Source organism: Callorhinus ursinus, unplaced genomic scaffold, assembly GCF_003265705.2.
Source record: "Callorhinus ursinus isolate GAN/ISIS: 27379988/994484 unplaced genomic scaffold, GSC_fseal_2.0 scaffold51, whole genome shotgun sequence".
Lineage (NCBI taxonomy): Eukaryota > Metazoa > Chordata > Mammalia > Carnivora > Otariidae > Callorhinus > Callorhinus ursinus.
Window position 1 is genome coordinate 8,395,716 of NW_027397113.1, and position 24,979 is coordinate 8,420,694.

The 24,979-nt window shown below is 52.7% G+C and overlaps 3 protein-coding genes across 13 annotated transcripts in view; 2 read left to right on the plus strand and 1 right to left on the minus strand.

Moving 5' to 3' along the window:
* Positions 1–4,901: 4,901 nt before the first annotated feature.
* On the plus strand, positions 4,902–8,000 carry FTH1 (ferritin heavy chain 1). Its single transcript, XM_025878741.1, has 5 exons — positions 4,902–5,213; positions 5,277–5,591; positions 6,995–7,141; positions 7,446–7,571; positions 7,675–8,000. Exons 1-5 carry the CDS (start codon positions 4,902–4,904, stop codon positions 7,837–7,839), a joined length of 1,065 nt encoding a protein of 354 aa, XP_025734526.1. The 3' UTR covers positions 7,840–8,000.
* A 236-nt stretch (positions 8,001–8,236) lies between these two features.
* BEST1 (bestrophin 1) lies at positions 8,237–22,198 on the minus strand. 4 transcript variants are annotated; one of them, XM_025878840.2, is made up of 11 exons: positions 22,045–22,198; positions 17,272–17,459; positions 15,955–16,049; positions 15,233–15,466; positions 14,466–14,620; positions 14,001–14,078; positions 13,301–13,453; positions 12,630–12,710; positions 12,181–12,332; positions 9,443–10,063; positions 8,237–8,475 (listed from the first exon to the last, which is right to left on the minus strand). In XM_025878840.2, the coding sequence occupies exons 2-11, from the start codon at positions 17,421–17,423 to the stop codon at positions 8,457–8,459; spliced, it is 1,740 nt and encodes a 579-aa protein (XP_025734625.1). In that variant the 5' UTR covers positions 17,424–17,459; positions 22,045–22,198; the 3' UTR covers positions 8,237–8,456. The 4 variants fall into 4 exon arrangements, with proteins under 4 accessions (XP_025734625.1, XP_073739714.1, XP_073739713.1 ...); XM_073883613.1 differs by lacking the exon at positions 22,045–22,198 and adding an exon at positions 18,484–18,554; XM_073883612.1 differs by lacking the exon at positions 22,045–22,198 and having other exon boundaries at positions 15,233–16,049; positions 17,272–17,325.
* Positions 22,199–22,285: 87 nt separating this feature from the next.
* Positions 22,286–24,979, plus strand: part of RAB3IL1 (RAB3A interacting protein like 1) — a 42,885-nt gene continuing 40,191 nt past the window's right edge. For 4 of the 8 annotated variants that reach the window (XM_073883615.1, XM_073883620.1, XM_073883617.1 and 1 more), the window contains exons 1-2: positions 22,286–22,856; positions 23,544–23,706. In XM_073883615.1, the coding sequence (XP_073739716.1) occupies positions 23,552–23,706 (155 nt within the window). In that variant the 5' untranslated portion in view covers positions 22,286–22,856; positions 23,544–23,551. Of the gene's footprint in view, positions 22,857–23,540; positions 23,707–24,979 lie in introns of all 8 variants that reach the window. The other 4 variants (XM_025879276.2, XM_025879279.2, XM_025879278.2 and 1 more) reach the window with 2 other exon arrangements.

Sequence of the window (24,979 nt, forward strand, 5' to 3'; positions counted from 1 at the left end):
CACACACACACACACACACAGGGGTCCCAGAAGGTGGGGAATGGCCCAAGCAAACACACACACACACACACACACACACACAGGGGTCCCAGAAGGTGGGGAATGGCCCAAGCAAAAACACACACACACACACACACACACACACACACCAGCACAAGATTTCTCTTTCACTCTCCCCAGCCAGCCTCCCCCAATGGCGGACTACAGCCAAAACTGTCCCCCAGTTTTGCCGTGAGGGTCACTGCCACCGCATCTGTTGTACCCAAGCACGGAGCCAATACTGACTCATGAAACCGACTTTCTGCAACAGACCACCTTCCTTCAGGTGGGTCCAACTCCCTGCGGGCTCTTTCCACCTGGATGTCCTGGAGGCCCTGAAACTCAAGACATCCAGTCCAAAAGCAAGCTTGCCTTCCCTCCAGCCTGCATTTCGTTCTGTGGTCCCGTTTTCAGTGAATGGCAGTAGCCATCCAGCTCCCAGGCCTGAAGACTGGGAGCTCTCTCGCCCACCTCCCACCCATCGCTTCCACCCTTCATGTCACCCAATCGGCCACTTCACCATGTCTGTTCTGTCTCCTCCATATCTCACATCGGCTTGCGGTCCCCTCTGCGGAGAACCAGGGCTGCTGCCTCCCAGCCGGTACCCAGCCTCTTGCCTGACTGTGATCCATCCTCCACCTTCAGTCCTGCAGCCATCTGTCGGCTCAGCAAATACTGAGCACCTAGTAACAAGCGTCTTGCAAAATGCTGAAAGTGCAGGATGAAGAACACAGAAACACCCCTGCCCTCCAGGAGCTTACAGTATCCGATAGCTGGAAAGACAATCAAAGAGTGACCTATGTGTATATAATATATAATTACCCACACAAATATAATATAGCGTAGTTATGCATCTTCACTCCTTACGGAGCTACAAATACCAACTCAATTTGCCATTTGTATTTTAACTTGCTTTACAGTATTTTTTGTCCTACAGCTTGTTGTAGGATTCCATGTATATGAAATTCTAGAACATGCAAAATTAATCAATATCGAAAAAATATCAGCAGAGTGGTTGTCTTGCAGGGGTACAGGGGAAACCTCCTAGAAAGGGATACAAAGGAACTTTCTAGGATAATGGAAATAAATGTTCTGTATCTTGTTTCCGCTGTATTCAAGGGTCAAAATTCACCTAAGATTCTGTGTGTTTTATTGTAATTCATTTTAAAAAAATTAAATCACTCATTTTGCAAAGAAAAGAACAATTTTGTTGGCTTTTTACTTACTTGATTCCAGTCTGCTCCATATTCTTATAGTTTACACCCACAATTTTTCTTCTAGGTATGCTTCCCTCAAAGATGTAACTACATATATCTTTGGCTTATCAAATTTTTGTAGGACCATACCCTCTGTTCTTTTTTTTTTTAAGATTTTATTTATTTATTTGAGAGAGAGAGGATGAGAGATAGAGAGCATGAGAGGGAAGAGGGTCAGAGGGAGAAGAAGACTCCCTGCTGAGCAGGGAGCCCGATGCAGGACTCGATCCCGGGACTCCAGGATCATGACCTGAGCCGAAGGCAGTCGCTCAACCAACTGAGCCACCCAGGCGCCCCATACCCTCTGTTCTTTTGCCCTGAGTGCTTTGTCCAACTGAAAGGACTTACTAGGAACAATTTTAATTCATTTTCACCAACTGTGTGACAGCCATGTCCTTGATTTGGTTATTGTCTTGAGGATTCACCATAATCAGCCTTTGTTGCTCAAAATATTTCTCGAGTTTTTTACTAGTTGAAAAAGACACACAGTTCTAACTTCAATACCACAAGTCCCAGAAATTTTGGATTCTCTATTTTCCTCTTGCCAATGGACCAATTCTGTTCTAAATTCATCTCTTTCCCGTAATCAAGTGCAGCTAATCACCAAGGTAGTCTAGTAACATTCGGTTTTGCAAACTTGTTACGATTTGGAGCTCTTTCAGAAATTGGAGTTTCGGGGTGCCTGGGTGGCTCAGTTGGTTGAGCGACTGCCTTTGGCTCAGGTCATGATCCTGGAGTCCCGGGATCAAGTCCCGCATCGGGCTCCCCGCTCAGCGGGCAGTCTGCTTCTCCCTCTGACCCTCTCCCCTCTTTGTGCTCTCTATCTCTCATTCTCTCTCTCAAATAAATAAATAAAATCTTAAAAAAAAAAAAAAGAAATTGGAGTGTCATCGATTTGCCCTTATTTGGCAAATTCTTTCTCTTCTGAAGACTCTGGCTTTTTTCTTTGGTACAATGCTATAGTCGGTTGTCCTCTGCTATCGTCCCATGGTGGCCGGGCACCACTCAGGCTCCTGCATGGCCCAGAGTCTCTCGTCTGCCCTCCATGTTGCTGAACCTCTTGGCCGTCCAACTTTTCATTTTTTTTTAAGTAGTCAAATCTGCCAACCACCCATTTATGGCTTTTGAAAACCTCAAAAGAACATTCCCTATCCCGGAATTCTAAAAGATAATCTATATATTCTTCTAGGAACGTCATACGTGTTTTGTTTTTTAAAGGCTTGGATCTTTTTTTTTTCCCCTAAGATTATTTATTTATTTATTTGAGAGAGAGAGAGAGTGAGAGCAGGAACACAAGCAGGGGGACTGGGAGAGGGAGAAGCAGGCTTCCCGTACAGCAGGGAGCCCGAAGCTGGGCTTGATCCCAGGACCCTGGGATCATGACCTGAGCCAAAGGCAGACGCTTAACTGACTGAGCCACCCAGGCGCCCCTAAAGGCTTGGATCTTTAATCTGTCTGGAACATGTTTTGAAATTCAGTGAGTCATTTTTGTCCATATGACTATATATTGTTTCAACATCATTTGTTGGACCCACTCTTTCTCCCCAAATTCAAAATGTCACTTTAGGATTCACCAAGTTCCCATAAGTTTGTGGGTAAGACTGTTAACACTTCCTGTGCCTGTACCAACTGCCTAGAGTACTTTATGGTACTTTTTTTTAATATCAGGGAAGGTAAATCTACCCTCATAACCTTTTCTCCCCCAGCTGCTCATCAGCTATTCTACACACATTCTTCCAAATAAAATTTAGGATCATTTTGTCAAGTTCCAAAAAACACCATGGAGTTTTACAGAAATTGCATTGAATGTACAGGTTTCTTTGGGGACAACTGACATCTTTACAAAACTGAGGTTGGCTATCTAGAAACACGGCGTTTCTTCCTTTATGCAAGTCTTCTGTCCAGCAGCAAACATTTATAATTCTCATATTCATATATTTTTTGTTAACTTTATTCCTAGGTACTTTAAGCTTTTGTTGTCAGTGTAAATTAAAAATATATTTTTTTCTTTTTAAAGATGTTATTTACTTATTTGACAGAGAGAGACACAGCGAGAGAGGGAACACAAGCAGGGGGAGTGGGAGAGGGAGAAGCAGGCCTCCCGTGGAGCAGGGAGCCCAACGTGGGGCTCGATCCTGGGACCCCAGGACCATGACCTGAGCCGAAGGTAGGCACTTAACGACCCCCAAATATTTTTTTTTCATTGCATTTTCTAACCCGTGTTTTTCCCATTATATAGGAGAGCTCTGCATCTGATGACTTTGCTGTAGTCTTACCCTAATAGCACAAGATTTCTAACCAGGGAGATACCTGGTTAGAAATCCCTTAGTGTCTCCAGATTGCCCAGAATAAAATGTAACCCCTTTTTATGGCACACAATCCTGTACCTTGTACCACCCTTCTGGCATTCTCCAGGCCAACACGTTTTCTTAAGGTACCTTGGACAGGCCATGCATTTCCACACACTTACACCTTTGCCCATGCTGTTCTCTCTGCTTGGAATTCCCTTCCCTATCTCCCACCTCCACTCTATACCTTCCTTCCAGCTTTTTCTTCAAACTTAGTTCAACTGTCACATTCCTAGGGAAGCCTTCCCTGACCTTCTATCTCAGACTGAGTAAGGCACCCCTTGTCTACACTCTCCCCGCAGCCTTCTTATTTCTTTGTAGCTCTAGCCCCACTAAAATTTTTTTTCCTGAAAGTAACATGTTCATTTTGAAAGGAATATAGTAAAGACCCAAGAAAGAGAAGTCACCATAATTCCATCAGCAACGTATTTTAATATTTTAGTAGTGTTCCTTCCTTTCGTAAGGTTGGGAAGTTCAGCTTCCAGTTTCATGTTTGTGAGCATCCCGAAAAGGGTCTTGGATAGGTCGAAGGACATGGTTAAGCAGAGTGAACCTCGAAGCCAGCCGACTGGCGGACTGGAAGAAAGGAGTCCAAACCTAGCTCCAATTCCGCCACCCTCGAATTCACACCCACTCCGTGCTTGGGACGCAGCTGCAAGCCACACTCAGTGGCCCTGCCCTTCCAGGGTTTCCTGCACCTGTGACGTCTGTGGCACATTCAGCCCCATCAACTTCTCTCCAAGGGTAACCCCAGGAGGTGGCTCCTCAAGCTTGAGTCTCCCGTTACTGGGGCCGGTAAAAGAGGCCATTTCAAAATGGCCTCATGGCTTTGTCTCCAGATCCAAGTGGCTTCTCCTTTCTTTTCTAACCCCCGTTCTCCCGATTTTCTCTGAAGCCCAGGTGGCTCACCCCCAAGACTCCCTCCGGGAAGGCGCTCTCCGTGTCTCTCGGGAAACACGGCCCGCCCAGCCTTTGTTGTATAATCTGCACAAGGAGCCATATTTGCTTTCAGCCAAAGGCGGACGGGGTCGCCAGAGTCGGAGGGGCGGGGGACAACGGGGACGAGGGGTGGGGGGGGCGGTCACTGCGCCCGCGTTTTGCTCCTAGATAGACCATGAGGAGGAGAAAGTGAACCCTTTCCCAGCTCCACCTCTGACTCACACGACCTCCCAGGGCCCAGGTTTCCACTTAACAATTTGCGAGACGAGGAAATCACCTCGGGGGTGCGAACTGTTGGCCTACCGCTCGGATTGTTAACATGCCCTTGGCCAAGAGTCTCACGGAGCCCGCCCGGGGGCTCAGACTCGCCCCGACGCCCCCCGGGGCCAGGGGCGCTTTCCGTCGGTTCCGCGACCCAGGACGCCCTGGGCCCAGGGCTCGGCGCTGGGCTTCGCGCCCGTCCCCACGTCTTCCCTACGGCCCCACCGCCAGGGCGCGCAAGGACGCCCACTGGACCCCACGCGCGGCGGGACACGCGCGGCCGGACACGCGCGGCCTCCCGGGCGGCGCCGCCCCTCCCCCACCGCCCCGGAGGCGGGGGCCGCGCGCCCACCGGAAGAGGCGGGGCTCGGCACGGAGGGCAGGCGGCTTGATTGGCCGGAGGGAGCCTGACGCCCGATCCCGCTATAAGTAGGGGGCCGCAGCCGTCTGCGCCACAGTCTCCGCCGAGAGTCGCCGCGGTTTCCTGCTTCAACAGTGCTTGGACGGAACCCGGCGCTCGTCCCCCACCCGGGCCGGCCGTTCAGAGCCAGCCCTCCGCCATCTCTTCGTCGCGCCCTCGGACCGCTCCCAGGCCCCCGCCGCCGCTCGCCGCCGCCTTTTCTCAGCCGCCGCCATGACGACCGCGTCCCCCTCGCAGGTGCGCCAGAACTACCACCAGGACTCTGAGGCCGCCATCAACCGCCAGATCAACCTGGAGCTCTACGCCTCCTACGTCTACCTGTCCATGGTGAGCGCCGGCCCGCGGGCGGGGGCGGCCTCCCGGGGCGGCGGGGCGGGGCGGGGGTGTGGCTAACGCGCGGGCTCTCCCGCCTCCGCGCGTCCTGCTGGAAAATGGACGCTGCTCGAGGTCTCCCAGGGCTTGCGCAGAAATTCTGGCCCACTCGCCCGTTCCCACTGTCCCCTGGGAGGGTGCCCTTTTAGGCGAGGGCCGCCTCTGCGCACCGCTCTATATTTAAAGAGAGCCTAGTTTCTTAAAATCCCCGATTTCGAGCGGTTGCAACCTGTACAGTCCTGCCATTAGGAAAGTGGGTTTTTGCGTTTCCATCCCTTCCTCTGCGTCAATCACGTGATCCTGGGGCCCTCCGTTTGCTGGGGTAATGGGGGCGAAGTGGTCCAGGCCCCGTCCCCCCTCCCCCCTCCCTCCTCCCCCCCGGGTATGGCGGAGCCTGCTGGGAAATGGTATCGAATAGCAACTGGGGTGGTGGGGGGAGCTGGTGCTAAGTGGCTTATCTCCCACGGGCCGACCACTCTCCGAGCAGCCGTCGCCACCCCTCTGTTTGCTTATCTCTTGAGTTCCACATGGAAATCTCCCCTTCTGCGGGACACAGTTGTCTTAGTCATCCGTCTTTTTGCCTCCGGCACTTAATTCTTTATACTTTTTGTGCCTGAGAGTTGTGGCCCGCTAATTGCACCCTTGGTTTTTGGATAAACTACACCAGCGGTTACTGGGCAAAGAATTTTTCCATGCACTGATCGATGGAATCCCTTTTCCAAAATGCTATTTTTAGGCGGTGTGGTGGGAGTTTCTTAGAATTGTCTTATGATTGTGCAAATTATCCAAGAATAGACAAGTTCCAGATGGATTTGAAAACAGGCCTGGATTTCCCCGACTGCCCTTCCATTTCAGGAACACCTGAATACATACAGCAAGTGCCTAAAACTGAATCGGGTTTTTTGCCTTCTGGAAATTTTTTCATAACATTAGCGTTGCCGACATTTGTCCCCTTGCCTAACGGGTTAATTTTAGAAATTAAAGCTGTAAACTGGCAAGCTCATATTTTAACATGGGTTAGTCAGTAGGGAGAGAAGGCATTATTTGTAAAGGGTAAATACTCCCACATCCTCTCCAATCAAATTTGACAACTGGCTGGAAGAACTTTGCACTAATACAGAGCCTTAAGAAATTCCATGCTGGGGGCAGTTCCCCATGATAATCCTAAAGGTTCCTTGTAGTAAACTTCCAGTTGTTTCAAGGACCAAGTTTTGCTTTTGCGTTTTAGAGTACAGACTGACTAGTGTTCAGTCCAGGAACACAGTCTGCCCCGTCTGGTCTCCTTCAGCGCAGACCCCTTTAGAAAGGCTAGGTGGCAGAGTGCCTTTTAACAGAACATGTTCGTGTTCTTCTTTCAGTCTTACTACTTTGACCGCGATGATGTGGCTTTGAAGAACTTTGCCAAATATTTTCTTCACCAATCTCATGAGGAGAGGGAACATGCTGAGAAACTGATGAAGCTGCAGAACCAACGAGGTGGCCGAATCTTCCTTCAGGATATCAAGGTGAACAAAAGATCCTAGAAATCCCCTGCTTCATGATCTAGCAGTCTTCAGGTGTCAGAAACCACTCAACCTAGCAGTTGCCCTTATAAAATGAGGGTACTTTTGGCTTCTGTGCTTTTTTTGGGGCCTACCATCTCAGCTAAAAGAGGCGGACAGTAATGGGCAAGGATGTTAAATTTGAAACCTTTGGAGAAACTTGGATGTCCCTTGGCCAAAGCGCAGTGGTTACATGTTAGGTGCTTGCTAACTTGTGGATTAATTGGTAGAGGCTGCAGATGCATTGATGTGACCTCTTCTCATTCAGAAACCAGACCGTGATGATTGGGAGAACGGGCTGAATGCAATGGAGTGTGCATTACATTTGGAAAAGAGCGTGAATCAGTCACTACTGGAACTGCACAAACTGGCCACTGATAAAAGTGACCCCCATGTAAGTATTGGCAATGTGGGAGTGAATGGAGGAAGTCATTTGCCTCTTAGGGGCTGGGAAAACTTAACCAACCATTAACGTTCTTCCCCATTCTGTTTTCCAGTTGTGTGACTTCATTGAGACTCATTATCTGAATGAGCAGGTGAAATCCATCAAAGAATTGGGTGACCACGTAACCAACCTGCGCAAGATGGGGGCTCCCGAATCTGGCATGGCAGAGTATCTCTTTGACAAGCACACCTTGGGAAACAGTGATAGTGAAAGCTAAGCCTTAGGCTGTCTTCCCATAGCCACAAGGGTGACTTCCCTGGTCACCGAGGCAGTGCATGCATGTTGGGGTTACCTTTACCTTTTCTATAAGTTGTACCAAAACATCTACTTAACTTCTTTCATTTGTACCATTCTTCAAATAAAGTAATTTGGTACCCAGCTGTTGTCTTCTGAGTTTGTGGGATGGGCTAGAAATGCATTTAGGTTGTCTTTGCAATCTGTTCAAGTGCTATAGTTGAGCCACAGTAAAAAAAAAAAAAATGAAATATCTGGGAGGGTTTGTAAAAAGTCCTTAGTTTGGAAAACGTATCAAGGCTGGGTGTGTTGGGACTTACGGACTCCTGATTCTGAATTCTCAATTGGATGTTTTGAATTACATGTTTCCAGTAGTCCACTCCAGCTTCTCATAATTTTTTAATGTACAAAAGGCATTTAGAGGCTTAAGTAGTCCTGAAACTATATGGATCTTCTTATCCATTAAGCTAACCATTTAAAGCTGTCCTACAAACACATTCTTCAGTGTGGACAGCTGCATGACAGACTGGATCAGTGTCCTGCTGGTGTACATGCAGGTAGGACCAGGCCGGTGAAGTGTTCCCCGCCTTGGGAAACAGGCTAGGAATGTGCTTCATCCCTAGAGAGAATTGGAGAAAGTTTTCAATGTGAGTATGGAAGATAATCATTTCAATAGTCGGGAGTTAGGGCCCCTAAAATCAGTGAGTAGTGTCAGGAGACTGAAGAGCCATCTCTACTTGCTAACAACTACATATTAACGTCCTTTCCCGGACAAACTGCAGATTTGTATAAGTTTCTGTATCTAAGAACTTTTGACCACAGAAGGGACTGCTTGAGAATAGAAAACAGGAAGTTCTAGTTCCAGTTCTTACATGATGGGGGGTGGGGCGGGGGAGGTACGGTGGATCTAACTGGGTGAAATCCAGAATGTAGGGAAATGGTTTTGTGACCCCTGTGGATTGACCCCAAGGAAGCACGAAGAAAATTTATGTTCAGAAGTCTTTGAGTACCCCAAAGCAGTGAGATACCCCAAGGGACCCTGGATGCCCTCACCTTAACCATCTGCCAGTTCCCAGGGGTCTAACGCTTTCCAGAAGTACTGAGAAGTTACGGGGGAGTGTTCATATGCTCTCTCTCAGCTTTGCCTGGGCAGTGAGTGGAGTTCTTGGGGTACAGCCCAGAGCGCCCAGTTCTTCCTCATGGTTTTGCATCTGCTCCTCTGAGCTGGGTCCAGGAATAACATGTGACTACTTAAAAGTGTGGCCTAGTGGCCACCAGGCATGGTCCCCGTCAGAGCAATCACCTTCACGTGGGACCCAGGGAGCTCTTTCCTAGTGATGATGTCAGGCTCCAGTGAAATGAGCTAAAGCCCTCAAACTTGGGCCCTTGCTGAGGTGGCCAGGTGTGTGCCCCAAGCCAATGCTGGGTGTAAGTCCAGCATGCTCTGGCAGTGACGGGACCATAGGAAAATGGGCTCCCAGGAAGGTGGAAGAAGGGCAGAATCACAGCAAGGGAAGGTGGTGGTATTTCCCACCCATATGGGAGGGGGGAAGGTGAAGTGACCCTGGTTAAGGTGGAAGACAGACCTGTTTTCCAAGGCCCAATAGGGATCCTCGTGACCTCTGAGTACAGTGTGTAGGTTAGTTGACTGGTCCAAATGTGATTCTCCAAGATGATGTTCAGGGGTCTCCAACATGCCCGTCAGGTTAAACTCGACAGTTTTCCTCTTCGTGTGACCCGATTCTGGGTCCTCTGCTGAGGACCCGATACTATCTGAGAGCAATTCAAAACTGGTCTTTGTCCCTGGAGTCACGGGCTGTAGGCTTTGGTCTTTGACAGCGCTGTCTATGCCCAAGACTCTGCGAAGGCTTGAGGGTGCAGACTGTCCAGGTGGGAAGATCATAGGTGTGTGGCTGAGGGGTGTCTGTGGGGCACTGTGGTAGCCTGACCTCCCGTACAGTGCAGCAGTCTCGAAAGCATCCTCCTTAATCTTCCAGGCCTTGCTGTCTTCTTGGTCCCTAGAGTGCTGCCTGGCACCCCCGAATTTCATGGGCTGGCCCTCATGGAGGAGGCCTTCTTTCTTGGACCACAGTAGTTTGGTCTTTGAGTTTGCCTTGGGGGGATGGTGGTCATGGGACTGCAGCCCTAGGAAGCGGCCAATGATGCCAGTGTGAGGGCCTTCCTCCTCCATGTCTTCCTTATGCAGACTGGAAAGAGGCATGAGACTCGGGGTTAAGTAGGGGACAAAGGACCAAAGCCGGACTTGACTTCTCTTTTACCCCCTTTTCCCTCCTCTTGGCCCAAAGCCAAGGACACACTGTTCCTCACAGTGCCTGGACTCCCCTCTCTCCCGACCCATCCTGTACTGCACTGCCTTCTTACTCCTTCCCAGCCCGGCTCACCTCACTGTTCTGTGGCCCCCTCTCGCCCAAGTTCACTAAACTCCCTAGCCGGGCGCATCTTCTCTTTCACGTCTCTCCCTCCAAGCGGCCTGAACTACTGGTCCCGGGTGTGGTGGGTCAGATGAGGCCCAGGAGTGACTCTGGGTGGGCCAGGGGTTTGCGGTTCCAGCTGGGGAGCAGCATCCACAAAGAAGTGTGGCTTCCTGGGAGCCCAAAGCCTTTACTCGGCAGGAGAAAGCCCATTAGCCCAGAATGTGGCCTGTCCTTGCCTGTGTCCACATTCTCCCCATGCTTCGAGGCCCAGCTCCGGGTCCAGCTAGAGGCCACCTCCCAGGCCAGAGGTGGTCTCTGTTCTATGCTGTGGCTCTTTCCCAGGCATCTAGTACCTTGTACCGTCTATCAGAGTTTGGACCTTGGGTTTGAGCCCCCTCACTAAATTGTTCCTTGGAGACAAGGTCTATGTATTAGTGTCCTCTGTTCCCACCCAACCCTCAGCGGCTAGAGCACAGACCATAGGGAATTCAAAAGCAACTTCCAGGGGCGCCTGGGTGGCTCAGTCGGTTAAGCATCTGCCTTCGGCTCAGGTCATGATCCCGGGGTCCTGGGATGGAGCCCCGCACATCAGGGTCCCTGCTCGGCAGAGAGTCTGCTTCGCCCTCTGCCTCCCTTCCCCAGCCCTTGTGCTCTCCCTCTTTGTTCACTCTCTCTCTCTCAAATAAATAAAAATCTTTTAAAAATAAAATAAAAATAAAAGCAACTTCCAGAAATGTTTCTGACCTAAGCAAGCCTCCATCCTTCATTTGATCACTTTTTCAAACCTTCCTCACACCCATTAGGGACTCTAGCTAATTCAAATTATGGCTTAGTAGGGTATTTCATTTTTAAAAGAAAACTGCTTAAATCTGTGGAAGAAAACCTGGATGGTATGGACCCTGACACACAGAGGACTCTCCAAAGTCCCCTCCACTGCCCTACAGGGGAGCAAGGGCTCTCTGGGATGGCCCTTCGGGCCACGGTGGCCCAGCTCCAACTCACAAGGGAATCAGACCAAATCAGGGAAACGGGGCCCATGGGCAGGAAAGTTTGGCCTCTGTGGGTGACCTGAGGCCTATACTCTAGCCCAGAATCTACCCAGAAGGTACCTGTGATGAATCATCCTCTTGCTGGCACATGCTTGCCCCACCCTCATCCCAGGGGACCCCCCCCCGCCCACTTTCACTCTCCATCTAAACACCCTGGTCTATCAGAAAACGTAGTTCTGGACCAGGCTTTAACATTCCAACTGCATCACTGATCACTGTCAGCCCTTGAGTAAGTCTCTTCTTTCTCTGGGCCTCAGTTTCCAACTCTGGACATGGGGGGCTTCGGCTGGAGGTACCTAAAAGCCCTTATAGCTTTAGGAGTTACTAAGCAGTACAAGGTAAGGATTAAGGGTGTGGAGGTAGAAGCAGACGTACCTGGTCCGCATACACTGCTTGTTAACTATGTGATCCTGGGCTGGGCAACCTATTTAACCTCTCTGAACTTGGACTTAATCATCTGAAAACTGGAGATATCAAACCAGGGTTATTGGGAAGAAAAAGAGAGTTTATATAAAGAGCTTAGCGGAGTTCCCAGCACCTAGCATGCGTCAATATTTATTAACTAGGGCGCCTGGGTGGCTCAGATGGTTAAGCGTCTGCCTTCGGCTCAGGTCATGATCCCAGGGTCCTGGGATCGAGTCCCACATCGGGCTCCCTGCTCCTTGGGAGCCTGCTTCTCCCTCTGCTTCTCTCTCTCTCTCCCTCTGTCTCTCATGAATAAATAAATAAAATCTTTAAAAATAAATAAATAAATAAATATTTATTGACTAGTGCTTTTCCTTCCAAGTTCTTGTGCGTAGGCTTTTCTATGCACCAAAGTGGTTCCCTGGCACTGCTCACCTGATGTTGAAGGTGGAGCCTAAAAAGGAGGCTCGACGAGACTGGGCGGAAGCAGCTGTGTAGGGGGGTTGTGGTTCTGGCTCATTCCAGTACATATCCCGCTCCATCGGGGGCAGGTCCTGGTGCATCTCGTCCACAGCCAGCAGGGACACCTGGTTGCCAGGTACAGAAGGAGAAGTCCAAGAGACAGGACAGCCCAAGCGGGACCGTGATCTTGCTAGATGACCTGGAAAGGTCACTTCCCTCTCTCTGGGTCTCGGTTTCCGTACTTGTGAAACGGAGAGACTGATGCCTATCTGCAACCTCAGAAGTTGGGGTGAGAATCCCGTGAGTGAATGGTTGGCTGGGAGGTGGGGGTGGCAACTCACTGTAAGGTCTCCCTACAGAACTGTGGGGTCCCCTCCTTGGGTCCAGTTCAGGGAAGGTCCACAGGACAGGCTCCCAAATACCTGCAAGCTCCTGTCGACAATCCAGTTGGTCTCAAAGTCATCATCATCCTCTCCAAATGGGTTGATGAGCTGTTCTGCCACCTTGTGGAGAGGTGAGGCTCTGAAGTCGTCAGGTAGATTCCCTGCAGCCTTGCTCCCTGCCCTTGAACTTCAGCTCCTGCTCTTTCCATGCCCCCCAAGATGCCCCTCCTGCCTGACCACCATCTCCAAAGCCAGTATGTAAGGGCTCCAGCCACCCACACTCATAGGCACCCGCACACAGTCCCCTTGCCTTCAGGACACTGAGCCCAAGCCCCTCTCCCGAGCCCGTTGCTCCCTGTACACCCAGAGCTGTCCTTGAGTCTGTCACTCACACAGTCACCACTGGTCCCTCCCCTCACTGTATCTTCCCTGGAGTTCCATAATTCTTTTTTTTTTTTTTTAAGATTTTATTTATTTATTTGACAGAGAGAGACACAGCGAGAGAGGGAACACTAGCAGGGGGAGTGGGAGAGGGAGAAGCAGGCTTCCCACAGAGCAGGGAGCCCGATGCGGGGCTCGATCCCAGGACCCTGGGATCACAACATGAGCCGAAGGCAGATGCTTAACGACTGAGCCACCCAGGCGCCCCGGCCATGACCCTTCTAGCCACAAGCCACGACCACAGCCGGTCTGGCCGCAGAGACTCTCACCTTCAGCCAGCCGGCGTAGAAGAAGAACTGCAGGAATGTGAAAACAGGTACAACAAGGTCCAGCTCGTGGCCAGGGTAGGCTTTGGCTGGGTCCAGGAACTGCCGCCCAATCAGGCAAGCCAGGAAGAAGCTGTACACAGCCACGGTCACCACCTGGGCGGGAAAGGAGGGTGGCGGCAGAAATGGGCTGGCTGGGGTCCTGGAGTCAGGAAGCTCCCTAGGCTGGGAGGCCTTGCTCTGATTCGCACAGTCCTATGACTTTGGGTCTCCGCGATCTCTTTAAAATGGGGATATTCGGGGGGCCTGGGTGGCTCAGATGGTTAAGCGTCTGCCTTCGGCTCAGGTCATGATCTCAGGGTCCTGGGATCGAGTCCCACAGCAAGGAGCCCGCTTCTCCCTCTGCCTGCCACTCCCCCTGCTTGTACTCTCCTTCTCTCTCTGGCAAATAAATAAATAAAATCTTTAAAAAATAAATAAAAATAAATAAAATGGGGATATTCACATTCCCTCCACTGGGCTGAACAAGGCAGAAGCCTGGACTCTTCAAACTTGTCACTAGAGAGAATCTGCAAAGTCCAGACCTAAATCCCAGGGTGAGCCTCTAAGCCCCTAAGTGAGCCCTTCCCATCGCAGGCTGTTTCCTGAGTCCTCCCAGTACCCCCATTTTCCCAAGGGGCAGCTTCCCTGGCCTGGTCCTCACCTGCGTGTACACCAGCGGGATACTGATCCAGTCGTAGGCAAACAGGTGTCCACACTGAGTACGCAAGATGTTCATCTCCTGGGGAGCAGAATGGAGGGTTGGCTTTCTGACCACCATCTGCTCTCCCAGGCTCAACTTCAGCTCTTCCCCAGGTGCCAGGGTCTGGCGCTCATGGTCCAGCCCTGACTATGTAGTCAGGGGGAGCTCACTTAACCTCTCTGCACCTCAGCCTCCTCATCTATCAAAAAGGAGGAGCCAGCATCTCAGAGGCTCCCTTTAGAGAGGAAGTGGGAGGGGAATTTGGGGGAGGGGCTACCGTGGGTTGTGGAATCCTGTGGGTCAAAATCCTACAATCCCAAGGCAGGTTCTAGGAAGAGCCTCAAGCCCCGTCTTTGTAGGAAACTGTTCCATCTGGGCCACAACTGTCCCCACTCTGCATCAGCCCCATCTGTGTAGTGAGCTCACGTCTAGCAGGCTCTGGAGCAGGACAGGGTCCCGGATTCGACCTCCAATCCATGCCTTCATTGCCAGGTTGGCAAACCACACCCAGGGCACCCAGAACGTGTTGTGAGGCAAGCTCAACTTTTCCAAGTGCTTGCGTTCCGCGGGGGTCATAAAGCCTGCGGGGTGGAGTGAAGAAGGCAGTGGGTGGGGGAGCCCGCGGAACGGATGGCTGGCAGGGGTGGCCAGGCCTTTGCCGAAGCCCAGGATTTAGGCCCAAGCTCACTGGGACCACGGAGCTCCTTTGCCATCCTCCGTGCTGTTCTGGCCTGAGAACGTGAGAAGGACCTGTCTTATTAATCAGGACCAGGTCAGGAAAGGTCAGAGACGGAGGTCACAGAAATGCAGACTGAAAACTGTAGAACTGGACGGGAAAAGGCAGAGGGAGGCAGACCGGTACTTTCTCTCTAGTTCCCAAGGCCCCGCCCCCGGCCCTCCGTACCCACTCTTCCCTCATCCCTCAAGGGCCCTTAACCCTATCTCAAACCCCTATGCTCTCGCGAGGTTCCGGGCCTCGCTCCCACCCATCTTCAGGCCCCCGACTCCGCCCCGCCCAATTCGGCGAGGTCTCGACCCCACCCCGCTCCTGGCCCCACCCAATCTTCAGCCCGGAGGCCTCGGGCTCCACCCATCTGCTCCGGCCCCGCCCGGGCCCGCTCCTGGCCCCCGCTCCTGGCCCCGCTCCTGGCCCCGCTCCTGGCCCCGCCCCGGGCCCCGCCGGCCCCGCCCACCTGCTTTCACCAGGTGCTGGGAGCTGGGAAAGCGCTTGTAGACCGCGGCGCTGACGCTGCGCAGGATGAGCACGTTGCCCAGGTTGGCGTAGCGGATGAGCGTGCGCCGCAGCAGCCGGCCTTGCTCGTCCTTGCCCTCCACCAAGCCTGACACCAGGTTCATGAGGCGGTCGGGCCACGGCAGGTTCTCGTACTGGTTCCACCAGCGGGTCACGACCAGCGTCACGTAGAAGCCTGGGCAGGAGAGGCGGGGGGGGGGCGGGAGGAGGGGGGCCGAGGGCCCGGGCTGCGGCCAGAGCCAAGCGAGGTCGGTGCCTCGGTTTCTCCATCTTTCTGATGGGGAGCAGGCCCAGCCCCGACCCTCCTGGAAGGCTCTGAGGAGGGGAAGACCATCAAAGCCCCGCATGAAGGCGCAAGAGCCTGAGTTCTCTCCCCCGGGGGCCCACTGCCTATCCCAGGAATCTGCCAGACCCCTCCCCTCCTGCTCAGAGGCTCCAGGGACTATGTCACCTTTGCCCTCAGAAGCTGGGGTCTTCAGTGCTAACCTCAGGATGTCCTTCCTAATGTCTAACATCAGTCCGTCTGGCTGCATCTCCCCATTTCCCTGAACTGCCGAGAGGCACTGACACGCCACTGGCCTTCCCCAGCTAGTTCCTCGTAGTCCACCTGTGTGGAGCCTGGAGCAGCCACTGGGATCCCGACACGCCAAAAGGGGAGCTCACCCAGCACGAAGGAAATGGGGATGAGCTGGATGTAGCTGTCGCAATACAGAGTCAGCTTCTCAAACATCACCTGCTGTTCCTCGGTGAGGGCCATCCTGGGGGGTGGGGGGTGGGGGGGTGTGTAGACACTGGGAGGACATGGCTGAGATCGGTACGGACTCCAGCCAGGCCTAGGGTAGGAGTGTGGCTGCCTCTTTGCCACCGAACCACTTCCCTGTCCCTTTCACTGGCCCTGCCTGGGGCCCCCTCCTCTGGCCTGAGCCAGATCCCACTTCCTTCTCTGGCAACCCCAAACCCCAAGGGCGCATCTGCTCCACGGCTGCAAGAGGCCCCTCAGGAGGTTTTCTGTGAGGTATAGGAGGAAGGTCCTGCCCAAGGAGTTACTTTTAGGCACCACTGATCCTTTTAAAGGATCCAAAGGACAGTTTGAAAGCAGGTTCAAGAAGTGTTTGATCTTTAAAAAAACATACGGTGGGGAGAGATGAATAGGTGAGCACAGAGGGTTCTCAGGGCAGTGAAACTAGTCTGTATGATACTAGAATGGTAGATAATGCCATTTGTCCAAACCCATAGAAATGTACAGCATCAAGAGTGGACCCTAGTGTAAACTGTGGACTTTGGGTGATAATGGTGTGTCCATGTGGGTTCCTCTATTATGACAAATGTGCCACTTGGCTGTGGCATATTGGTAGTGGGGGCGGTTGTGTGTGTTCGAGGGGGTATATGGACGCTCTCTACCTTCTGCTCAATTTTACTATCAACTTAAAACTCTAAAAAATGAAGTCTAAGTTTTTTTTAAAGTATATTGGTGCCCGAGTAACAACCAAAGAAAACCAATATGCTTTACTATTGGTATTGTAATTACGAATCAAGAATTTTCTGTATTTAATAGTTTTTCAATCCATTTCAGTCATTAATGCTTTTTCCATTCAGAATGCTTTCATATATTCTGTGATTATATCTCTCCTATATTTTATTTAAGTAAACATTTTTATTGGGGGGAAAATACAGTCTGGGCCTGTGAGCTTGTGCAGGACTCAGGAAAACAGGCTGGCGGAGTTGGACCAGATGAGGCTTGGATTCCAGAGGCCTCTCCCTGGGTTGGAGGAAAGACACTCCCAGCCTGCAGGTTGCCTCCTGTTACCTCCTCCCCAGCCCCCAACCTCCGGCCCCCCCACCCCCACCCCCAGGGCTTGGCCAGGAGCTCAGGTCAGCCTTAGCCGGCTCTGGTACATTGGCCCCCTGCATGGCTGGCTAGTTGTTCCAAGCCCCAGCTGTACGCCTCCCGGGCCCCAGCCCCAGCCTTTCCCCCTGCACCTGTAAATGAAACGGATGGTGTAGTAGCTGAGCAGGAAGATGAGGAACTCGCCATAGAGCAGCTTGTAGATGCTGCCTCGCCAGCACAGCAGCAGGCGAGAGAAGGAGCCTAAGCGGGCATTCGCCACTTGGCTTGAGTAGGTGACGGTCATGGCCAGGCACTGGACTGCAGCAAGTGGGCTTGGGTCCTAGTAGACAGGGAGAGACACTTATGGGGGGCTTGTTCGGGGCTTGTCTGGGCCCCATGAGTGATCTTAGCCGGGACCCTTCCCTGCTCTGGGCCTCAGCTTTCCTGTCTGGACACTGGGAGGGGGATGAGGGCCTCAAGGGCCCTTTCGGCTCTTCCTGCCTGTGGGACATGGGAAGCCAGGGAAGAGAGCCCCAAGCTGCCCACAGCCTTGACAGGGAGGACAGACAGGTCGGCGCCCTTAAGTTGTATGACGAAGGCAACGACAACAGCAATAGCAAAGTCCACACGCTGGGCATGGTCCCCTGAGCCAGGCAGCATTCTGAGCCTATCTTCTTCATTAGCTCCCTAAGCACCCACGACCACCTTGGAGCAAGACTGGTAAGGGGCCTGGTCAGTCTTGTCCACTGCCCTGTCTCCAATGCCCAGAACAGAGGCTGGCTGGTAGAGATGCTCAAATAATGTTTACTGAACAGTGACCCCAGGGCCTTTCCACTTGCTAATCCTTCTGCCTGGAGGATGCTCTTTCTCATCTAATGTATGGCTCATTCCCACGTCAGGCTGTCTGCCCAGAAAGGGTGTTCCCAACTACGGTCCCTGCAGATAACGTCCCAGTGCCACTGGTACTCTCTGACCCCTCATCTTGTCGATTTCTGTCCACAGCATGTATCTTGTTCTGCTTGAAATGCTATTTTGCAGGACGTCTGCTGGTTTACTGACCATTCCCTCCCGCGCATGGAAGCTTCTGCTGCGCTCTCGTAGGAGGTGCTCCATCAGAGCTTCTCGAAGCAATGACGGACACCCGCCCTCTCCCTGCTTGCTCAGATGGGGCTCCATAGCTGTGCCTTTGTGCCCCGTGCACACCAAGCTCATTCCCACCTCGGAGACTTTGCACAGGTGCCCCCCCGCCACGCGCACACATGCTGCCCGTGGGTGGACATCCCACGCACCAATGCAGGGGCCACCGTCCACCCCGTAGGCCCTCAAAGCCCCGGCCCAGCCTGCTTCCGCCGACCACTACTCACAAGAAGGGCTCCAGTCTTCTCAGGCAGTCCCACAATAGTTCTGGCCACTGGACCCGTGGGACTCTTGGGGGTTCTGTGGCCAGTGCCCGCTCTTAGGGGCTGGCCCTGCACATGCGTGTGTTAAGCGGTCACTTGACTCCCTCAGCCAGGGCTTCCACAAAGGAGCCTTGTTTGGGCCCCTCTCATAATCTGCACCTAAGCAGCGGCCGGCGCCGCCTGGCCAGGGCCCCTCTAATTCCTGCCGGTGCTGGGGGGGAAGGTGCTGAGCTGAGGGCTAGAATTTGGGGCAGCTCCCCTCCACCATGGGCCCAATCCTGCCATTTTCTCTGGGCCCTCAAATACGGAGATCGAAGGACCTGTTTCCTTTTTCTTTTCTTCTCTTTTTTTTAAAGGCCATATATTGTATGATGCCGTTTTTTAAAATATTTTATTTATTTGACAGAGAGAGAGAGAGAGAAAGAGAGACAGCGAGAGAGGGAACACAAGCAGGGGGAGTGGGAGAGGGAGAAGCAGGCTTCCCGCTGAGCGGGGAGCCCGATGTGGGGCTCGATGTGGGGCTCGATGTGGGGCTCGATCCCAGGACCTGGGATCATGACCTGAGCTGAAGGCAGACGCTTAACGACTGAGCCACCCAGGCGCCCCTGGAAGGATCTGTTTCTGACCACTGAGGTCTTGCGAGGAGAGCTGTGGGGAATGGGGCCAGGCCCTGTCTGGAGCTACACAGCGGGAGCCGCGGGTCAGCCAATGGGGCTTTGGCAGTTCTGAGGGCACTGGAAAGAACACTGGACCACAGTCAGAAGCCCTGGCTCTGGTCCTGGCTCTGCCACCTGTGTGTGTGGTGACCCTAGTGGTCCTCTGCCCCTTCCTAGGCCTCAGTATCCCTATCCAAAAAGGATGGTACTGCTTTAGACCTCATCACCTTTCTCAGGGCGACAGCGGGCCGCCCCTGCTGGTGAGGAGCCCTGATTGGCTGGTGGTGACATCATAGGTCATTCAGGCTGTGATTGGCTGGTAGAATCCAGTTGGTAGGTTGGTTCACAGCTATGGAAAGAGGGGGTGGGGTGCGGGGGTAGGAGGCTGCCGTGTGGGGGCTGGGCCGGGTGCGGGATGACACAGCAGCCCTGGTGTTTATGCAAAATGGGAGTATGTACCCAGGTCCCCAAGGGCAGCCGGTTAATAGCTCAGCACCTGGTTCCAAACATTTTAATCCATCAATCTATACACGAGGGCCCTCCTAAGCCACTGGAAGTGATGGGTGTCCAGAACGGGCTCCTCTTGTGAAAGTTTGAAGCCGCAGTGGCTCTTGGTCTTCAGTGAGTGGCCGTGAGAATGGTCTGGAATGTATAGGAAACGTGCACCTTCTCGGGATCTTTCTCCAGAGTCTGATTCTGCCACGGCGGGGTGTGTGTGTGTGTGTGTGTGTGTGCGCGCGCGCGCGCGCGCACGCGCCCGCGCTACATCTCTAATGAGCACGGCGGGGGGCGGGGAGGAGGATTATAATGCCAGTGGTCTTCAGATCGGACTTTCTGAACCCCTGATTTACAATATGACCTCAAGCCTTAAAATAAATCCACTCCTTCCCTCCCCTCCCCCTCCCTCCTCTCTCCCACTCTTCCTCCGTCACCTCGCTTTTTCCCTCTCCCTGACATACTCCTAAGTGTTAACAATGCTGAGATTGCAGGTGACTTTTTTTTTTTTAAGATTTTTCACCTATTTATTTAACAGAGAAGGAGAGAGAGCACAGCAGGGGGAGCAGCAGACAGAGGAAGAGAGAGAAGTAACTGCCCCCCCCAAGCTGAGCAGGGAGCCTGATGGGGGGGGCTCCCTACCAGGGATCATGATCGGAGCCAAAGGCCGACTCCCAACCGACTGAGCCACCCAGGCGCCCCTGCAGGTGACTTTTGTGCACACCACTTTTGCCTTTATAATTGTCTGCCTGGGGCAAAGGATTATTTCACAACAACTTTGGATACTTTTCTAATCACAGCTAAAATAATGGCATCGCAGTTATGAGGGAGTCTTCAGAGATCAGCAACGGCCTTTTAGGAGGATTTGCTACCCCGCTGCTGCCTGTGGGAAACACCTTTCCCATCGCTGTCCTTAACTTGAGCCTCGGTCTCCTCATCCGGAAAATGGGACAATAACACCTACGTCAGCAATGAGAATGATGGGTAACAATTTCGTCAGTTCTCCAAACCGGTGGTTCTCATGCCTGGCTGCCTGGCCCTGGCACCTCTGCCCGACCCCTCCAGATTCGGTTGGGCTGGCAGGTCCCAGACGTGGCCATTTTCTCAAGTTCCCCAGGCAAGTCCAAAGGACAGCATGGGTGGAGAATCACTGCTGTAAGGGATAATGCCCTACCCTGTATTTCCTTTTCCCCCACCAAAACATATCAACACTCAAGAGAGAGCTTTCCACTTAGCAGATGATTAATATGTTTTTAATTAAAATTGAAACGTGTGCCTGGCACCACGTCTGGCACGGGGATGCCCACTCCATGTCAGTTGAAGGAATGGACGAAACGCCTCTCTTTCTGTGCCATCAGGTTCCTGCCTCCCCCATGGTGACCACTGGAGGGCGCCCTTGCCTAGCTGGCTCTGGCCCTGGAAGCCTTGTTAGCCGGTCGGAGTCCATAGGGACCCTGGAGCTGACACTGGATGTCTTTCCCTCATCTCCTTGACCCTGACCAGCAGCTGTAGAGCTATAAGAGGGAGTTGTAAGACGCGGTGGCAGCTGAAGTCCTCCTGCTCTTTTCCCTGAACCGCAGGTTTCTCGTCAGTGTCCCAAAAGTCCCACCAGGACCCACTGACCGCACTGTACCAGCCCCTTTCCCTTCCCAGGTGCCCCAGGGCATCCACAGAGACACTTCATAAGAAGGTGCTCCTGGCCGCACCCCAGTGCTAAGACAAGTAGACCCCAGGCATAAGCCAGGGTCTCTTCCACTGGGTCTCGGCCATGAAAATGTCCCCAGCCAGCCAGGTGCGTCTCAGGCAGGCTGCAGCAGGCACTGACCAGCCGAAGCCATGCTTGGACAAAAAGCCCCAGGATTGAACCCTGCAAGGATGGGGTCCAACCCAGTCACCCAACAAACCATTTCTGATGCCAGAACTAAGCCTAATCTGATTCCTGCGTCCAGAAATTCCTAGTTAAATAAAAATAAAGGAAACATGTAACTTTAACACAAAATGGCAAGTCCTAATATCTGTGTCAAGGCCACAGAGCTCAGAGAAGCGTTTACAGAGAAGGGAGCATTTCAGCTGGGTCTTGAGGCATGGGTAGGAGTTTGCCTGAGCTGAGGAGGATGGAAGGGTATTACATAGAAGGGAAAGCCCACGCAAAGTCACATAGGTTTTCCTGAGGGACAGTTCAGTAAGGTTTCATCATCTACATTTTCCAGAGGAGGACGCTGAAGCTCAAGGCCTCTCTTGTCCAAGGTCACACAGCTCTAAAAGGCCAGGCTGGGACTGAAATCTGGGTCTTCTCATTTTGAATCCTGTGGCTTTTCCATGACTCACCAACACCTCCCCAGTGCAGGTCAGTTTCTGAGGGGTGGAGGCTTACCTGTTAGGGTAGTGGTTTCTGTTAGGGTTAAAGGGAGGTCCAAGGGATAGGGGGTGCACAGAAGACACATTGACTGCAGCAGAACCCATGCTCTTGAGGCCACCAGCAGAGAGCCATCTCTTAGAGACAGGCAAAACAGAGCTGGGAAGATGGGTGGGGGTTCCCGGGACAGAATGCGACGGCCTTCTCATCTGGGATCACCATGGCAACAGGAGCATCACAGAGGACCTGCCACTGTGCCCTTCCAGGCCCTGCCTCAGCTGGGCAGGAAGAAGAGGACCCAGCTTGGCTGGGGGCAGTGGGCAGGGGGCCCTCGGGTGGGCCAACCAGCCCTGGATGCTGCCTCCAGCCTCTATGTAGGGTACCTGCCAGCCCTCACCCCCCTCTTGGGCCAATCACAGAAAGAACAAGGCAGAAGCCAAGAGAGAAAAGGAGGAGGCTTGGGATATCTGGCCAAGGGAGGGGAGGGTCACCGCCAGCCTGGGGCCTGGAAGCAGCACAGACAACAGCACCTCTCTACTGGGGCCGGCAGCCCTGATCCCTAAAAGGCTGGGTAGACTCAACATCCCAAGAGATGAACACATAAGCTCTGGCTCCTGCAGAAAGATAACAGGGACTGGGAGGGGCTGGGACACACTGGGTCCAGCTTCACCGAGCCCTGTCCTGCCAGTGACAACGGAATAGCATGGAATAGTCCAGAACCGGCCCAACCAGAGACAAAAGGCAAGAGGATTCACCACAGCCTTGGGGAGAACACTGGGATCTCCGAGCTGCCCTGTCCCCATGGACTCCGCCCCACTGAGGCCAGCCAGGTGAGGCACAGACCCCATCCACAATCCCCCTCCGCTTCCAGCTCAGAACTGGGGCTAATGGGCAGTTGAGGAGGAGGAGGAGCATCACAGGCCAGGCTTCTCCTGGAGAACTGCACCGGGTGTAAGAAGGCCTAGGTGCTGTCATGCCTTTACTACAAGTCAGTAGCCTCGGGCTTCCTCATCTGTGGAATGGGTAGCTTAGCAGCTTGACACACTGTGAGAGACTATGCAGATGGTTGCTCACCCCACTGCTCATCTTGCAGACAAAGATACCGGGGCATAGAGAAAGAAATGGACTTAACCTCAAGTCACAAAGAATGAGGGTCAGAGCTGGAAGGTGTACGTAGGTCCCCTGTCTCGGTCAGAGCATATGACTCTTCACTGTTCCAGAATGTTCCTGCTGTTCAACCCCACAAACACGTGTTGATGCCTGCTGTGCTCACACTTGATCTTAGCCAAAAGGCCGAGAAGCGATGCCTGCTGTGCTCAGCACCGTGCTGGGCATCATGGGAGGGAAAGAGAAGAAACAATGGTTTCCCCAATATCTTGAGCATTTATGGGTGCCAGGCTCTGAGCGCCTTTTTTTTTTAAGATTTTATTTATTTATTTGAGAGAGAGAGAGAATGAGAGATAGAGAGCATGAGAGGGAAGAGGTTCAGAGGGAGAAGCAGACTCCCTGATCAGCAGGGAGCCTGATGTGGGACTCGATCCCGGGACTCCAGGATCATGACCTGAGCCGAAGGCAGTCGCTTAACCAACTGAGCCACCCAGGCGCCCCTGAGCGCTTTTTAGATAGGATTTCATCTCGTCATCAGAACTGGGGAATAGAAGGTGTTATCTACCTTTACAGGTAGGTGTCAAGGCCCAGAGAGAAGGTAAATAACTCGCCCAAGCCTCCACTCAAATCTCAGTCTGCCTGGTGCAAATTCCTTGCAGTCGCGACTGTGCACACTGCCCCCTGGCCCTTAGTTCCTGACCATGGGTTGGTCAGCTGGGAGGGCTGCCCGGCAGCGATGTCCTGGAGGGGATTCTTCTACTCCGTGTGCGGTTGGACCAGGTCGCCAGCTCTGAGAGTCTCTTTGCCAGGAGGTGGCCAGGTGAGCGGAACAGACCCAAGGGCAGTGGGCGAGGCTGGCCCCAGCGCAGGCCAGCTGTGGAGTGAGCCGTGTTGGTGACTCTCCCTTAGTCCACAGGACCACCAAGCCAGCTGCCCTTAGTGGCTTTGAGCCCCTTGGGCACAGGTCGCCTGGACAACCACAGCTCCAACCCTTCTCCACCCCAGGCTGGGGTTTCAGAGTTAGCAAATAAAAATAGGGGGCAGTCAGGGAAATCTGAACTTCAGATAATAAATACTTGTTTTAGGGTAAGTCTGTCCTACACTACGAAGGCCCCTGGGGGAGGGCATCCAGAAGCAAGAGTCTTTTCGGGGTCGGCCTCGCAGATTTGGTGAACTGCTCCATCTGTCCACCCCCTTGGGCTGCTGCTGACTTTTAGAGCCTGGCTGCTCAAAGGGAGGTCTGGGGAGGCTTGCAGGCAATGCAGCCTCTCGGGCCCCACCCTGCCTCGCTCAGTCAGAATCCGCATCTGCACAAGATCCCCAGGAGATCTGTGTGCACACACAGTTTTGAGAGGCTTGCTTCACACAGTGACAAGAGAGATTTCAGTGCTTTGTAGACAGGAAAATAACAGCAGTGAAATAACAGCATCACCAGAGGTTATCATTCAAATGTATTTCCTTCCTTTCTTTTTTTAAAATATTGAGGCAACAGTCACATACCATAAAACTCACCCTTTTAACCGTTGTGAGTGTACAGTTCAGTGACTTTAACTTCATTCAACTATCACCACTCATTCTAGTACATTCTTGTCACCCAAATGGAAACTCAGTACCCATCACACAGTCGCTCCCCGTTCACGCTTTTCTCCCAGCCCTGGTCACCGTCAGTCTGCTTCTTCTATCTCTGTGGATTTGCCCTTTCTTGACACTTCGTAGAAATGGAATCATACGCTACTTGTCCTTTTATGTCTGGCTTCTTTCACTAGGAATCGTCATGTTTTCAAGGGTCATCCACGTTGTAGCAGAGCGACAGTGCTTCTTTCCTTTCTGGGTTGAATAATATTCC

Coding starts and splice junctions, on each gene's coding strand:
- FTH1 (XM_025878741.1), top strand. CDS start 4,902: ATGCCCTTGGCCAAGAGTCTCACGGAGCCCGCCCGGGGGCTCAGACTC. Junction 5,592..6,994: donor CCTACGTCTACCTGTCCATG/GTGAGCGCCGGC, acceptor TTCTTCTTTCAG/TCTTACTACTTTGACCGCGA. Junction 7,142..7,445: donor TCTTCCTTCAGGATATCAAG/GTGAACAAAAGA, acceptor CTTCTCATTCAG/AAACCAGACCGTGATGATTG.
- BEST1 (XM_073883612.1), bottom strand. CDS start 15,824: ATGCAGCCAGACGGACTGATGTTAGACATTAGGAAGGACATCCTGAGG. Junction 14,621..15,232: donor CCAGCACCTGGTGAAAGCAG/GTGGGCGGGGCC, acceptor TCCACCCCGCAG/GCTTTATGACCCCCGCGGAA. Junction 12,333..12,629: donor TTGTCGACAGGAGCTTGCAG/GTATTTGGGAGC, acceptor CCTGGCAACCAG/GTGTCCCTGCTGGCTGTGGA.